Source organism: Melospiza georgiana, chromosome 1, assembly GCF_028018845.1.
Source record: "Melospiza georgiana isolate bMelGeo1 chromosome 1, bMelGeo1.pri, whole genome shotgun sequence".
NCBI lineage: Eukaryota > Metazoa > Chordata > Aves > Passeriformes > Passerellidae > Melospiza > Melospiza georgiana.
In genome coordinates, this window is record NC_080430.1 from 72,457,887 (window position 1) to 72,474,159 (window position 16,273).

Below are 16,273 nucleotides of genomic sequence, written 5' to 3' on the forward strand. Positions count from 1 at the left end.
AACTCATGCACAGAAAAAGCACTCACAGAGCAAGTGGGATGGTTCTTGTGTCAGCAAGAACCTGGAGACCTCAGCACACAGGTACAGGAGGGGTTGGACATGGCACGTGCTCTGTTTTCCTAAGCAGATCTGTTATTCCAGCCAAGCCTAAGATGAAAACTATGGAAGAAGAGCAGGCATAGCTGAAAGAAACAATTGGTGCAGAATGAGCCACCTTGTTCTAGGGAAATATAAATTTATTGTCTGAAGGCACCTATGCCGTCAAGACATCTCCTCCTTAGGGACAGCAAAATCTGCCACAGAATAAAATGCTGCAAGTTTTGTTGTGTCGGATGAAGAAGAGGAAGGGATGATCAGCAGTAAATTCTGGAATGGACATTATTATTTCAGAGCCCTCACAGAACAGCATAGCTGTGGCAGCAGCTGCTTCAGTGCCTTCTTCATTGACTTCCACAAAGGATTTGTGAACCACTTCAGAGAGCACCAGCTCATTACCAGGAGAGATGACAAGTGACATTCCTGAAAAGTCTGCCTTCCCTGACTCAAATGCATCAGGCATTCCCATGCTTCTTAAAATAGGTTTCAGATCATAATTTTCTTCCAGTTTAAATCTGGGTAAATACACCTTCACCTCTGTAGAACTCATCATTTCTGGACTGATCCAACCCATCAGCTTCTCAAGTGTAAGTTCTCTTTCCAGCTGAAGAAAAATTCCAAATTTACTTAATTACAATGACAATTGAGACCATATTACAGAGCCAAAGTAGTGATTTCTGTGTCTTTATTCACACAGCACATAACATGCATCTTTCTTTTCCTGTGGATTAAGCATGAAGACTGGGGGTTTTCATTTCGTTTTTAATTGGGGAATAAATGACTCAAGAAGCCTTGGTAATAAACTCCTGGTCCAGAGGTCCAAAGAGTCCAAACTCTCATGCTACCCTCAGCACAAAGGAGATCCTGCCCTTTCCCCTGAGCCTCTTGCCAGCCAGTGAGCCACACACCACCTGCCAGCTGCTCAGCACACAACACCTACAGGACAAGCCACAGCACTTCCAAAGAGCCCACCCAACATCCCCTCTCCACATTCCATCATCACCACACTGTGCCTTCCCCACAACCACAGCTGACCTCTGCCCCTGAGCAGGGCCAGCTCTGCTTCCAGAGCCTCTGCCCAAGGGAGCAGCACACAGCCTGAGCAGCACTGACATGGCAGGGGCTGTCCCTTTGGGGACAGCCAGGAGAGGGACATTTCTGCTGGCCTGGAGCACCAGGGACACAATTGCGCTGGAACTCAACTGCAGGTCTCTGTGCAATTCAGACTTTCTTCCCTGGAAGGATTCAGCCTCTCTTTGCACTCAGCTCAACTACTTACTCTTTCCAAGCCTGTGGAGCCATCCTGGATTGCATCAGGGAGCAGGATGATCATGCTCAGCTCATTTCCCACATAGGGCAGCTCCAGGATTTTGGTCTGCAAGTCTCCAATGTAGGTCATGTTAAAAGTTGCCTCCTTGAACATCATCTGCACAGGTTTGGTCTCGTTCTAGAAATCAAGAGATGCCAACAGTTAGTGCTGAGCTTCTCTGCTGGTCTCACACTACAAAGCAGGCAGCAAATTACTCATGGCCTTTTAGGATTTGACCAAATGGAACTGATCACACACCACAGAGGGCAGCCCTACCACTGTCTTTTGGAGAGCATGAGGTGCATACAGTGCATGATATTCCACCACAACTCAAAAGCAGATTATTCATCAGCCCTATATCCTTTTGGTGATGCGTCTTGAAAGCTAGTTCTAAGCTTGCACAGCTGCAGGGAATACAAAATGCAACAGTGTTTCTGGATTCTCCTGCCATCTTTTTCAACACATTCCAGCAGGGAGAGACCAAGGTGGCAGGAGCCTAGTCATTCCAACAACAGTCTCTGAAATGCTGTTGGAGGTACTCTTGGGGTAAGCAGCAACATTCCCTTATTTAGAAGTTATCTCAGCACATTCAAATATTCCTGGATTCATTTCACCACTGCAGGGAGGGACAGTTTCCAGACTGGCAGGAGATCTTCCATTTTCCACAATGGCTGCTTCAAGCAGGTGAGTTAAGCAAGGCACATCACCAGGTCTTGTTCGTGACTCCTGGAGGCCAACCCAGGGCTGCAAGGAATCCTGAGGGGCAGCCACGGCCTGCCCATGCCAGGGGCCAAGTCCTCCACAGGAGCACTGATCTGCTTCTAAAAACAAGGCTGCAGAGAACACAGGTCTTCAGAGGAAATTTGTTTTCCATTTCACATGGATTGGCTCAGGGGCAGAAAAGTTGAAGGGAAGTTCCGACTGAAGTAGATTTAAATGCACAAGCTTTCACATCTCTCTTTGTGCTACATGAAAGTTTCTAATAAGGATGTGAAAGTTCAGAGAAACTCAGCAAAGAGAAACTTCCTGTGAAAGGGAGGGGGAATAAGGAATCTCACACAGCCTATCCAAGGGACCCCTGATTGAAAGATGTCATTTCTTCTTAAAGGTGGTCATTTCAGACAACATCCACCTAACAGGGCACTGTCAGCATTTTAGCCCATCATACCTTATTAATGTGGAATGGCCACTCTCTGGTACTTGCTTTGTTGAACTGCTCTTCCCAGTTGCCTTTGAAATAGATGGCATTCACCAACACAAGCCTGGTCAGGGAATTAAGAGTCCCCTCTGCCAACAGGTTCTGAATTTTACCTTTAAGACACAAAGAAAAAACACACATTAATTAAGAGGTTGACATGGATCTAATTGTTCTCCAAGATAGTATCATGTCTCCATTTGTTACACAACAGAGAAGAGAATTATGTACCAGGCACAGCAACAGCTCACTATTTGAGGTGTTTGAATTCACAATCCTATATCCTGAACTAGGTGTTTACCCACACAATGGCATCCATTAAACACAACTTGGAAAAGCACTCACCTTCAGTACTTTCCTCCACCCAGACATTGATTTGTTTCCTGGAATCCTCCCAAGCATGCAGGAAGTCCATCTGTTCCAGGCCAGCATGGTAGGATTTCTGACTGGACTCTATAAAAGACTAACAGGGACATTCACAACAGATTTTCAGCAAGAGATTTACTCCCCTTCAGACACAGATGATTCTTGCATGCTCCAAGGAAATCAGCCAGCTTTCCTTCCCTGCTTCATACAGAGCCACTAATGTTCAGGCTGACATGATCCTACTAGGAGTTATTCCACTTCTTTAAACAAATAATCAATATTGTTATGGCTTATGCACTGTACTACAAACTCCTACACTTCATAGACAAGGATGGTGGGAAGGGTGTTCTTGTTTTTATTTTCTGCTTCATGGAAATCACTTATAATTTTATAAATTACTTTAAGAGATTTCTGCTAAGGGATACATCGACCATTTGTCCCACAGCCAAAGAGATTAATGGATCACAGAACCCTCAAGAGAAAAGACTGATGGATTTTACCCTGCTTAGCATCACTTGTCCATACAGAACACAAATAATTTAAAAAGAGCTTCTCTACAAGATTTACATACCAGGCTCTGGCAGAATCTATTGCACTCCTGCATCTCAGCACAGAAACATTGGAAATCAAACCCCAAAGCCTGCCTTGACCTCCAGAGGATAGAGGCACTAACTACATTATGCTAAGACATGCCACGAATTTAATGGCTACTTACTGGAAGAAACTCCAAGGTCTTTTCTCCATAGAGGCGGTTCGCAGTTCTCAGGATGTATTTGGTGTTTGGATCATTAATTTCAGAGAGAAGGGACTGATACCCATTGTGAGCATCCTGGGCATTCTTCAGACAAAGCACCTGCACAAAGACAGCATCTGCAGGGCTTGTACAAGTCATAAATTGGGGAGCAGCAGAATCGGGAGCCCTGATTTTCCATCCCTCAAGGCAAGCGCTACAGGATCACAGAATGGCCCAGTCTGGAAGGGACCTGTGGACAATCTGCTACAAAGCCCTGCCCAAGCAGGGACACCTAGAGCTGGAAGCTCAGAATGTGTCCAGATGGATTTGGAGTATCTAAAACTATAGCAACAACATAGATTTCCCAGATATTTTTATAAAGTACATGGAAACATGATATGAGTTTACAGTCCTCTCCTACTTTGCAATGGAAGCAAACATCCAAACCAACAGGACTGGTTCTGTACTTAATATTGTCACTTTCTACATAACAGACAAGTCAAGAGATATTTGCTACCTGAAGAACTTTTTAAAAAGAAATAAATCAAGATGCACTTACTGTCTGAAATATAGACTGTGGGATTTTGAAAATATTTTATTGTGCTTGGCTCCATTTTCAGAATGTGTATCACATGATAATAAGCCCAAGAGAGCAAGGATAAGAAAATAATTTATGTAGCCACCTATTGGGCAATAAACACAATTCCCAGTACATTCTAATTACATTTTAAAGAACATCAGTCTGAAATATGACAGAAAAAACTCGCCCATATTAAATCCAGAAACTTCTTCATTATGTACTTAACAAAGCTCACATTAAAAAACCAAAGAAAACAGGTCCTCTTTGCACACACACCCCAGAGGAAGAGCTCTGCTCTCTCACACCACAGTGACAATCACTGTTTAGCACAAGTGCATGTCACAGACTGGAAGATACATCTCTTCCTCAAATGATCCCATCAAATGCAATCCAATCAACTTGATTTTGACCTACCTTACGAATTTGAGCTTCAGTGCTACCTCTTGAACCCAGCAAAACCATGGACAAAGCAGAAGAAATACTAAATGGTGAAAAGGACACATTCTGCCCATTGTTCTTCTCACACAGCCTTCTTAACAGGTCCACAGCAAAAGTGCTGTTTGCTGCACAGAGGCTTTCCATGCTTCCAAGCCTGGGACATCAAACACAGAACAACAATGATCAAATTTATTTGAATACAAATCTGTTATTTGTTATTTGCATACCTTCTACACTTCCCAGCATAAACCAGGCAGCAAAGGCTGGAAAATTATCGGCTCACTGGAGACTGATGTGGTGCTACAAGCACCTGAAATTGCATACTACAGATTTGAGTTACTTTATCAGTTTAGTGCCTGCTTCTAAATTTCAATCCCATACCTACACTTTTTGTGACTTCTTTTGAGGTGATCAGGCACTACAGCTTTTTGGTGAGGACATACAGAAGGAAGTTTCTCTTGACATCACATACCAAATAATTTCCATTTATTGGACCACCAGAGCCAAAGTTAGACATCAGAACAGCAGAATTACCAACTCTTACCTTCTCTAAGTCTGCAGACTTTCAGTGGTACCTGCAGCTTGCTTCTAGTGGGCACGCTGGATTTTAAACCTGCCAGCCAGGCTGGGAGAAGTCAGCAGAAGGACTTTGCCTAAAAGCAAGAAAACTTGCAAGAATTTCATTGTCACTAAAACATCCTTTACTGAAAAATAAGAAAAAGAAACCCCACAAACAAATCGATAAAAAGCACAAGAAGAAATCCCAAACAAACTGAAATCTCCAACAATACTAAGCAAATAGAAATCACATTAAGAAAGGATATTTGCTCCGCACAACTTCATTTATTGCTCCAACTTTATGGCATTAATATAAAAGAAAAATTCATTGCATTATAGCTGGAAATTGGAAGGATTCGTGCTGGCAAATCCACGTTTAACCTCTTCTGACTGACACACCCCGCACTCCCACACATTTCACTCACACAGCAGCTCTCCCCACACTTCTTGAAGCAGAACTGGCACATTTGCTGCTGCCTTTTATACCCGCCCAACTGGGGGGAGGAGTTTACATCAGAATTTGGGGATTTCCTTCACTGCCCTCCCACAGCAATTCCTGATATCGCTGCCAGCTCTCTCCGGCAAACACGCAATGGGCACGGCAGCCCTGCAATGGTCTTTTAGCAAGCTCTGTGCTAAAAAAACCACCGGCACCTCCCGAGCCAACAGCTAAAGCAATGCCCCGGTGGCGCTTTCGCTTTCCTTCCCCTTCCCTGCACCGCCCGTGCGAGCCCCGCAGCCCTCGCAGCCCGAGAAGCGCCGCGCTTTCGGCAGCCCAGCAAACATCGCCGCCTCTGCCCCGACACCGCCCCGTTCCCGCAGGATGCCCCGCGGGCGGGGACAGCGCGGAGCTGCCCCGGGCCCCGCCCGCCCCGCGCAGCCCCAGCGCGGCCGAGGCCGCTGCGCCGCGTCCCTGCCCCTGCCCGGCCCGCGACAGCCGCGAGAGGAGACAGCGCCCGCCGGGCCGGGCCGGGCCGGGCACAGCGAACCCCGCCGGGCCTGCCGGGAGCGCCTCTGTCACAGACAGCCCGACACGGACGTGCATCGTGTGCAACCGAAAAAGGACAAACAGACCCGTGCAGAGCTTACACTTCTTTTATTGTGCCAGCAACAGGACCCACAGCATACATCCCCGTGGAAGGAAAGCGGTTACATCTCTGTCTTTGGTGTTATACAGGTAAACTATGGTGTCTCAGAGAATATTAATATGATAAACATAAAACAGTAGCAAAAAAAAAAAATATTTTGCAATTAAGACTTTCTCCTTCAAATACTCCATAGGCACCATGTGCCCTTTTATTTCATTCTTTTTTAAAGGACCAGAACCAGGGGACAGGGAATAAACCCAAGTGTCCTGGAGTGAAGGAATAAAAGTACTCGCCCCAATACCACCCAGGACAGCTCAGATAACAGCACACTTTCAATCCCACTCGTGCCTAAGTGCAGCTCCAGGTGTTAGCCAAAAGACCCCATCTATGCAGGATGTTCAGCAATACCTGGAACAGGCTGCCAAAAACTCCTTTCAGCTCCAGGCAATGTATCAAGGCACTCACTCAATGCAGGAGACTGGAAGGTAAAGGGAAAGGGCAGCTACAAATGTGCTCCAGCCTTGTCACAAGCAAAGGTAACAATCCCATGGGCTCTCACTGCCTGACTCTGCCTGCTGGACACCACAAGTGAACTCAAGCACAGAAAAAGCGCTCACAGAGCAAGTGGGATGGTTCTTGTGTCAGCAAGAACCTGGAGACCTCAGCACACAGGCACAGGAGTGGGTGGACATGGCACGTGCTCTGTTTTCCTAAGCAGATCTGTTATTCCAGCCAAGCCTAAGATCCAGACTACAGAAGAAAATCAGGCACAGCTGAAAGAGACAATTAGTGCAGAATGAGTCACCTTGTTCTAGGGAAATATAAATTTATTGTCTGAAGGCACCTATGCTGCCAAGACATCTCCTCCTTAGGGACAGCAAAATCTGCCACAGAACAAAATGCTGCAAGTTTTGTTGTGCCGGATGAAGAAGAGGAAGGGATGATCAGCAGTAAAATCTGGAACTATCATTGCACAGCGCATCATCATCACTGCTGCTGTGGCAGCAGCTGCTTCAGTGCCTTCTTCATTGACTTCCACAAAGGATTTGTGAACCACTTCAGAGAGCACCAGCTCATTACCAGATGAGATTCCTGAGAAGTCTGCCTTCTCCAAATCAAATGCATCAGGCATTCCCATGCTGCTCAGAAGCGGTTTCAGATCATAATTTTCTTCTAGTTTAAACCGGGGTAAAGACACCCTCACTTTTGTAGAGTCCATCATTTCAGGATTGATCCAATCTATTAGCTTCTCATATGTAAGTTCTCTTTCCAGCTGAAGAAAAATTCCAAATTAACTTAATTACAATGTGAATTGAATCAGAGTTATACTTGCAAATGAACTGATTATGTGATTTGTTTACATATTGCATAAGATGCATCTTTTTTAACCTGGTTAGTGTTTCTCAAGCCAAAACTTCAAGTTTTACCTCTCACTAGTGCATTCTGCCCCTGCCAAGATCATTTTCTACTGTTTTTTCTGATAGCTATAATAGGGATCAATCTCCTCCATGTAATGTTTGCTTCTACAGAACATGTTAAATTGTCCATGGATTTTTTTTTTTAATTTTTACTTATGGGACAGAAAGGCACAGAACGGTTAACAAGAACACAAATAATCTGAACCCAGTTCTTCTATCACTTTACAAAAGGCTCATCCCACAGGTCATTCAGCAGCATCATGAAAACAGTGAGTTCACAAAGGCCCTTTGCAGTCAGTCTTAGAGAACTTTATTCATAAACTCCTGGTCCAGAGTTCCAAAGAGCACAAACTCTCATGCTACCCTCAGCACAAAGGAGATCCTGCCCTTTCCTCTGAGCCTCTTGCCAGCCAGTGAGCCACACACCACCTGCCAGCTGCTCAGCACACAACACCTACAGGACAAGCCACAGCACTTCCAAAGAGCCCACCCAACATCCCCTCTCCACATTCCATCATCACCACACTGTGCCTTCCCCACAACCACAGCTGACCTCTGCCCCTGAGCAGGGCCAGCTCTGCTTCCAGAGCCTCTGCCTAAGGGAGCAGCACACAGCCTGAGCAGCACTGACATGGCAGGGGCTGTCCCTTTGGGGACAGCCAGGAGAGGGACATTTCTGCTGGCCTGGAGCACCAGGGACACAATTGCGCTGGAACTCAACTGCAGGTCTCTGTGCAATTCAGACTTTCTTCCCTGGAAGGATTCAGCCTCTCTTTGCACTCAGCTCAACTACTTACTCTTTCCAAGCCTGTGGAGCCATCCTGGATTGCATCAGGGAGCAGGATGATCATGCTCAGCTCATTTCCCACATAGGGCAGCTCCAGGATTTTGGTCTGCAAGTCTCCAATGTAGGTCATGTTAAAAGTTGCCTCCTTGAACATCATCTGCACAGGTTTGGTCTCGTTCTAGAAATCAAGAGATGCCAACAGTTAGTGCTGAGCTTCTCTGCTGGTCTCACATTACAAAGCAGGCAGCAAGTCACTCATGGCCTTTTAGGATTTGACCAAATGGAACTGATCACACACCACAGAACACAGACACCACTCTCTTCTTTGTTAATAACTAAAAATCCTGAGATTTCCTTTTTAATTTTTAACGTAAAAATGTTTGGGAATATTCCTTTAAGGTAAATTGATGTTCTCACTCTTTTGTTAACTTAAGAACTAGTGACAAGTAGTAAAGTGAGGTAGTAATAAGCAGGGGCATTGTTCTTTGCAATACATGAATAAGTTATTTCAGTGTATGTATTGTTAGTCCATATGGTTCTGTGTGACCATAAAAACGACAAAATATTTTTAAATGTATCTACTTTAAACTATCCAGAAAGAGTATTATTATGAATTCTTAAAAGTCATGAGGATAGTAGTAAGGGGAGAGATTCTATTCTCATTTTCATTTCCTGCTATCTTATTCCATTTCCACATGGAGTATCAGCTACTATCGTTTACATCATTATCTTCCTTCTTCTCAGTTTCATTGCTTTCTCTCTTCCCTTCATGATATTTTCACATAAGCAGCTTTTTGCAATTAAAGTAATGTCCATTGGAATAATGCCCAGAGAGAATATGGCAGAAATTATTTTGCAACAGCAGTGACACATAAAAAGGATCGATAAGCAAAAGGAAAGCCATAAAGCAATACAAAATCATCCAGTGACCCATAATAAGTGCCAAAGTCACAGAAATAATTTCACAAGATGTTGGAAATGTTCCTGGGATGTCAAAGTAACTCTTTGTTACTGAACAGCATGTAAAATAACTAGCTTAATGTTTCAGCTTACACCTTGCATTTCCAAATGTTCACGGAGGACAAGGTGTCAGGAACCAAACCTGTCCCTGAAGTTCTTGTACAGAGTATGGGGTGAACAGTAACACTCCCTAATTTAAAAGTGCTAGTAGCACTTAAAAGCCTTCCTGGATTTATTTCACCACTGCACACTGAGAGACAGTTTCCAGACTGGCAGGAGATCTTCCATTTTCCTCAATGGCTGCTTCAAGCAGGTGAGTTAAGGAAGGCACATTACCAGGTCTTGTTCGTGACTCCTGGAGGCCAACCCAGGGCTGCAAGGAATCCTGAGTGGCAGCCACGGCATGCCCATGCCAGGGGCCAAGTCCTCCTCAGGAGCACTGATCTACTTCTAATAACAAGGCTGCAGAGAACACAGGTCTTCAGAGGAAATTTGTTTTCCATTTCACATGGATTGGCTCAGGGGCAGAAAAGTTGAAGGGAAGTTCTGACTGAAGAAGACTTAAATGCACAAGCTTTCACACCTCTCTTTGTGCTACATGAAAGGTTCTAATAAGGATGTGAAAGTTCAGAGAAACTCAGCAAAGATGGTATTCATATGAAAGGGAGGGGACAGAAAGAATCTCATATATCCCACCCAAGGCAACCCTGACTGAAGGATTTAATTTCTTCCTAAACGTGGTCATTTCAGGCTACTTCAGATTAACAGTCGATTGGCAGCATTTCAGCCCATCATACCTTATTAATGTGGAATGGCCTTTCTGTGGTACTCTGTTTGTTGAACTGCTCTTCCCAGTTGCCTTTGAAGTAGATGGCATTCACTAATACAAGCCTGGTCAGGGAATCCAGAATCCCCTCTGCCAACAGGTTCTGAATTTTGCCTTTAAGACACAAAGAAAAAACACACATTAATTAAGAGGCTGAAGTGGATCTAATTATTCTCCAAGATAGTTTCTGGTCTGCAGTTAATAAACAATAGAGAAGAGAATCATGTAGCAGGTACAGCAACAGCTCACTATTTGAGGTGTTTGAATTCACAATCCTATATCCTGAACTAGGTGTTTACCCACACAATGGCATCCATTAAACACAACTTGGAAAAGCACTCACCTTCAGTCCTTTCCTCCACCCAGACATTGATTTGTTTCCTGGAATCCTCCCAAGCATGCAGGAAGTCCATCTGTTCCAGGCCAGCATGGTAGGATTTCTGACTGGACTCTATAAATGACTAACAGGGACATTCACAACAGATTTTCAGCAAGAGATTTACTCCCCTTCAGACACAAGTGATTCTTGCATTCTCCAAGGAAATCAGCCAGCTTTCCTTCCCCAGCTTCATTTAGCTTAAACTTCTCACTGACAAGTTCCTTCTAGGATCTATACCACTTCTTTGAATTAGGAAATTTTATTAAATGGCTCATTCACTGTAGTACGGTTATTTTTTTTTTCCCTGTATCTATTTTATGCTTCAGGTACATATGATTTAATAAGTTGGTTTATCAGAGTTTTGCTAGAAAATACATCAACCATTTGTCCCACAGCCAAAGAGAGGAATGCATCGCAGAAGCCTCAAGTGTAGACACTGATGGACTTTACCCTGCTTTGCCATATTCAGAGCACGTGTTATTTAAAGGAGATTCTCCACCAAGTTCAGACTCTGGCAGAATCTATTGCACTCCTGCATCTCAGCACAGAAACATTGGAAATCAAACCCCAAAGCCTGCCTTGACCTCCAGAGGATAGAGGCACTAACTACATTATGCTAAGACATGCCACAAATTTAATGGCTACTTACTGGAAGAAACTCAAAGGTCTTTTCTCCATAGAGGCGGTTCGCAGTTCTCAGGATGTATTTGGTGTTTGGATCATTAATTTCAGAGAGAAGGGACTGATACCCACTGTGAGCATCCTGGGCATTCTTCAGACAAAGCACCTGCACAAAGACAGCATCTGCAGTGCTTGTACAAGTCATAAATTATGGAGCAGCAGAGTCAGCAGTTCTGATTTTCCTTCCCTCAAGGCAAGCACTACAGGATCACAGAATGGCTCAGTCTGGAAGGGACCTGTGGGGACAATCTGCTACAAAGCCCTGCCCATGGTGGGACATCTACTGCCCATAGTCCAGGACTGTGTTCAGATGGATTTTGAGTATTTCCAACTATGGCAACAAAAGTTTTTGAGAAACTTTTATTAATAGTAAATACTTTTTTTAAAATACAGGTTTTTACTCATCTCTCACTTTGTAAAAGAGCCCAATAACAGAACCAAAAGGACTGATTCTGTACTTAACTTTTTCTGGTCATATGTAAAATACATGACAAGTACTATCTGCTACCTAAGCAAGTTTAAATCAAAAAAGCGTAAACCATGCTTACAGTTTGACATTCAGTCACTGTGGATTTCATTTTTATGTCTCTGGCTATGTTTTGAAAACATATGTTGTCTGATATTAAGCCCAAAGAAAGAAGTAGAACATAATATTTTATGGAGCTGTAAATTGATCAAGCTAAACTAAAAAAAAAAAAGCAAACAAAACACATATCTCTCAATTACAGATTAAAGATTATGTGTCTCAAAAAAACCCACAAAATCCCCACACAACAAAACCCAGGAAACTCTTATTTCATAATGAAGGAAGGTCCCCTTTCAAAATCAATGAAAACTGATTGTCCTTATACAAACACTAGAGGAAGAGCTCTGCTCTCTCACACCACAGTGACAATCACAGTTTAGCACAAGTGCATGTCACAGACTGGAAGACACATCTCTTCCTCAAATGATCCCATCAAACGCAATCCACCAAGTGTATTTTGACTTACCTTACTTATTTGGGCTTCTGTGCTACCTCTTGAACCCAGCAAAACCATGGACAAAGCAGAAGAAATACTAAATGGTGAAAAGAACACATTCTGCCCACTGTTCTTCTCACACAGCCTTCTTAACAGGTCCACAGCAAAAGTGCTGTTTGCTGCACAGAGGCTTTCCATGCTTCCAAGCCTGGGACATCAAACACAGAACAACAATGATCAAATTTATTAGAATACAAATCAGTTATTTGTTATTTGTATACCTTCTACACTTCCCAGCATAAACCAGGCAGCAAAGGCTGGAAAATTATCGGCTCACTGGAGACTGGTGTGGTGCCACAAGCACCTGAAAATCTATACTACAGATTTGAGTTATTTTACTAATTTAGAGGCTACTTCTAAATTTCCATCCCTTAACTACCCAGTGTGACTTCTTTTGAGGTGATCAGGCACAACGTCTTTTTGTTCAGGACTTCTTGAAAGAACTTTCTCTTGACTTCACACAGTAAATAATTCCCCTTCATTGGACCATCAGAGACAAAGTTAGACATCAGAACAGCAGAATTACCAACTCTTACCTTCTCTAAGTCTACAGACCTTCAGTGGTACCTGCAGCTTGCTCCTGGGTATGCACGCTGGGTTTTAAACCTGCCAGCCAGGCTGGGAGAAATCAGCAGAATGACTTGGCTTGCTAGATAAAAGGAGGAAATAAAAAAAATTATGTTGCCAGCATGACTGGTAACTGCAATTTCCTGCTGTATTACAAAGAAAAAAAAAATCAAAGTTCATTTTAGTTCCATTTTATTGCCTGCAACATGGCAACGCACACAATCATAAACTGTCATACTCTATTCATCTGCTACAGGCAGTGAATCTGAGATTAAACACCACACCTATTAAATGAGCAACAGGTACTAGAACACTGAGTTAACCACAGTGTCATAAATCATCATAAGATAAATGCTGATAGGATTTACTATCTCTCTTTTCTTTTTCTCATTAGGCAGGGCCTAGTGTTGACATGTTGCTACCATATACAAAACCACCACCCAATTCATACTGCTGATTCATCATCTTAGAGAGTTGAGAAGAGCAAGTTTCCACATGCATGCTTTTCAAACCAAGAAAATTCCTTGCTAGCAGCTTTACTATAAACAGTAGAAAATTAATCTCATTTCTCTTCTCCCATAACTTGAAAATTTTCGAGTACAACCAAAAAACAGGCATGCTTAGATGGAAACAATCCTCCAATTGTGTCTGAATGGGTAATTTATGCACTGCACAGAATAAAGAAGAGACACATAGCATTCACATTGGTTACAATGTAGACCAGAATTTTCCTACTATCTCAGTATCTGCAGATTGCTAGCAATACGGTTTTTTAACCTCCGGGTCAAAACACAAAGGAATAGTGACACCAAGAGGCAGAAATTTACATTTAAATTTCTATTTTCTAGAAAGCGTCTGTAGGACTTCCACAAAAGGCAAGAATTTACAGACAAAAGGATGCAACTGACACTATTTGCCTGCCTGAAAATCAGGGGCATTTAAATAATAAATACTATTCATAAATATAATAAACAACATTCAACAGCTTGGACACAAAGCTAGGAGTTACATCTGCACAGTCAACTATGCTTTCTCTGCAGCTCAGGAGTAGCAACATAACTACAGTCACCCTTCTCATCAGACACAATGCACAATTTGGAATCCACAGTTTCAGAGACAATATACAATGACCACACTTTAAGGAACAAAAAACCTCATGCTGCAAGTATATATTTGTCATGATACAAATTTGTTACTCAATTGTAAACTGCTGCAGAGCCCTCAGTGGTCAAAGGGTTTGCTGACAGCAACTCATTCCTTACTCTGCTCTCCCCATGCTCTGCAGGTCAGCACTGAGACACTTGTGCGGAGGTTTTGTGTTCCTAACACTGAATTTGAAGCGTATATTCTCAGCAGTCAACACCTATGCTTCAGGACAGTCTTTACGGACCGAAAGGCTGTATGTAAATCAATTCGTAGACAACCACTGCAGGGCCTCGCCATGGGGAAACCACAGCAGGCTGCAGCTCTCCTCCAGCCCGCAACCCCAGAGACACTTCCCACAAAACCTACGATGTGGATCAATGTCCGGCAAACAAGGACACTTCCCCACGGCGAGTCAGCTACATCAGAGGAGTCTCCACCTGACTCTTTCAACTCCAGAGGGAACTCGGGGCAATGAGCACCAGGCCATGTCCATCTCCACGGACAAAGCCCTGTCCGTGCCACAGACACCCCTTTTCCCCATGCACTGAACCAAAGCAGGCTTCCTTATAGGATAAAGCTTCGTTTAGGATTTGGAGAGTTGGGAGCGATGTTAAAACACCTGCAGGGCCTTGGCATCGCAGCTCTCCCTGCGACGCAGGGAACGTCATGACCCCGCTAGTGCCGGGCTCCTGACCCCCGTGCCTCTGCAGGGGCGGGGAGGGGCAGGGAGGAGCCTGGCACTGTCCCAGCAAGCTGAGGCACAAAAAGCCAAAGCTTTGGCCCTCCCTGGAGCGACGAGTTCCTCTTCCGCCCCCGCCCCGGGCTTGGCCCCGCGGTGCTCCCGGCGCTCCCACACGAAGCGCTCCAGGCGCACCGCCGCGGCTCCAGCTGGCACGAAGCAGCTGCAGTTTAGGGAATGTCATGAAAGAGGGAAGAAAAAGAAACAAAATAGAAAACACAGTAAAAACAACGCCATTCAGCTCAACTTCCAAAAAACCCGCCAAACAAGAAAACCCTAAAAAACACAGGCACAGGCTTCCCAGTAGAGAACCTTTAGGATAACGCAGCAGCAACGCGGCCGCCGCACTCACCCCGCCGGCCGCCGCCTTCCCTGTTCCCGGAAGCGCAGCCGAGCAGAGGGAAGGGACGGGCGCCCGGCCCCTCCCGGGATTTAGCCAGAGGCTGAGGTGCTTCACCCTTGGGCGCCGGGAACAGGAGGCGCCGCAGCCCCTCCCCGAAAAATGGCGGCCCCCCGCCTCAGGGAATCCCGGCAGCCGCCTCTCCCCGCCCCTTTGAGCTCCGCCGGCCACGGCCCGTGTTTGTCCACCTCTGCCTCCCTCTCGTGGCCGAGCTGACAGAAAGCACCCCCGGTCCATGAGGCGCTAGTAATTACTCATTCCTGAAGCTGGGATCGCTTTCAGCCAAATTGATCTGTAGCCAGACACCGTACGGGTTTAACCCTTCCTCGCATGCCTGAGGGTTTGAGTGAGGCAAATAGCCCTAAGAGAAGTGTAATTTTTTAATTTTTTTTTTTATTTTATTACAAGGAATCTGTGGAGCAATACAGGGTTATTGGGGGCTGATGAAGACTTGCCGCTGAGATGTGGAAGGAAAGCAAGGGGATGGCCACAGGGTGAAGGTTGGGAGGATCTGCCTCCAGTGTTAACTCCAGGGCTTAGTCTAGGGCTAAAAAGCAGGAGCTGGGTCTGATTGCTGCAGGCTGGGGGTACATGCTAGGACCCCATCAGGATAAGTGGCCCTCATGTTAGGGTAAGGAGAAAGACTCTGGCAAAATATATTTGTGCAGTGATTGTGAGAGATATATTGAGATATATTTGTACAGTGCTATGGGTGGGAGAGATAGAAATACCATGGTGGTATAAAGTGATAAGGACAGGGCTACCCGTGATGACCTGATCCAAATGATAGCCAGGATTGCTCTGGGGGTGCAAGGCATCGCATACTGCCCGTGGCACTGCCATGGTTGTCCCTTCAGCTTAGGAAGGAAACATTGGAGAAGCTGTGCCTCAGGCACCAGAGTGTGTGATCTAATGAGGAAGGGGTTCAAGTCCTGCTCCCCTGGTTGCAGAGAGCCTCAGGTTTGGGGTTTGCCTCTGTGCTAGC

At 44.7% G+C, this 16,273-nt stretch overlaps 2 protein-coding genes across 5 annotated transcripts in view; both read right to left on the bottom strand.

The window, feature by feature from the left end:
* Nucleotides 1-15,369, bottom strand: part of LOC131093844 (serpin B6-like) — a 30,953-nt gene extending 15,584 nt beyond the window's left edge. For 2 of the 4 annotated variants that reach the window (XR_009115638.1, XR_009115625.1), the window contains exons 1-8: nucleotides 15,241-15,369; nucleotides 12,973-13,085; nucleotides 12,407-12,584; nucleotides 11,383-11,520; nucleotides 10,698-10,815; nucleotides 10,326-10,468; nucleotides 8,579-8,746; nucleotides 6,561-7,636 (exon numbers count right to left, since the gene is read on the bottom strand). Coding sequence is in view for 1 of the 4 variants with exons in the window: in XM_058041276.1 (XP_057897259.1) it covers nucleotides 7,232-7,636; nucleotides 8,579-8,746; nucleotides 10,326-10,468; nucleotides 10,698-10,815; nucleotides 11,383-11,520; nucleotides 12,407-12,574 (1,140 nt within the window). In the remaining 3 variants the exon portion in view is untranslated. Of the gene's footprint in view, nucleotides 1-6,357; nucleotides 7,637-8,578; nucleotides 8,747-10,325; nucleotides 10,469-10,697; nucleotides 10,816-11,382; nucleotides 11,521-12,406; nucleotides 12,585-12,972; nucleotides 13,086-15,240 lie in introns of those variants that run through there. The other 2 variants (XR_009115641.1, XM_058041276.1) reach the window with 2 other exon arrangements.
* Nucleotides 278-5,800, bottom strand: LOC131094072 (serpin B6-like). The gene is made up of 8 exons (XM_058041566.1): nucleotides 5,701-5,800; nucleotides 5,262-5,370; nucleotides 4,694-4,871; nucleotides 3,682-3,819; nucleotides 2,946-3,063; nucleotides 2,574-2,716; nucleotides 1,376-1,543; nucleotides 278-700 (listed from the first exon to the last, which is right to left on the bottom strand). Exons 3-8 carry the CDS (start codon nucleotides 4,859-4,861, stop codon nucleotides 278-280), a joined length of 1,158 nt encoding a protein of 385 aa, XP_057897549.1. The 5' UTR covers nucleotides 4,862-4,871; nucleotides 5,262-5,370; nucleotides 5,701-5,800.
* Nucleotides 15,370-16,273: the final 904 nt, after the last annotated feature.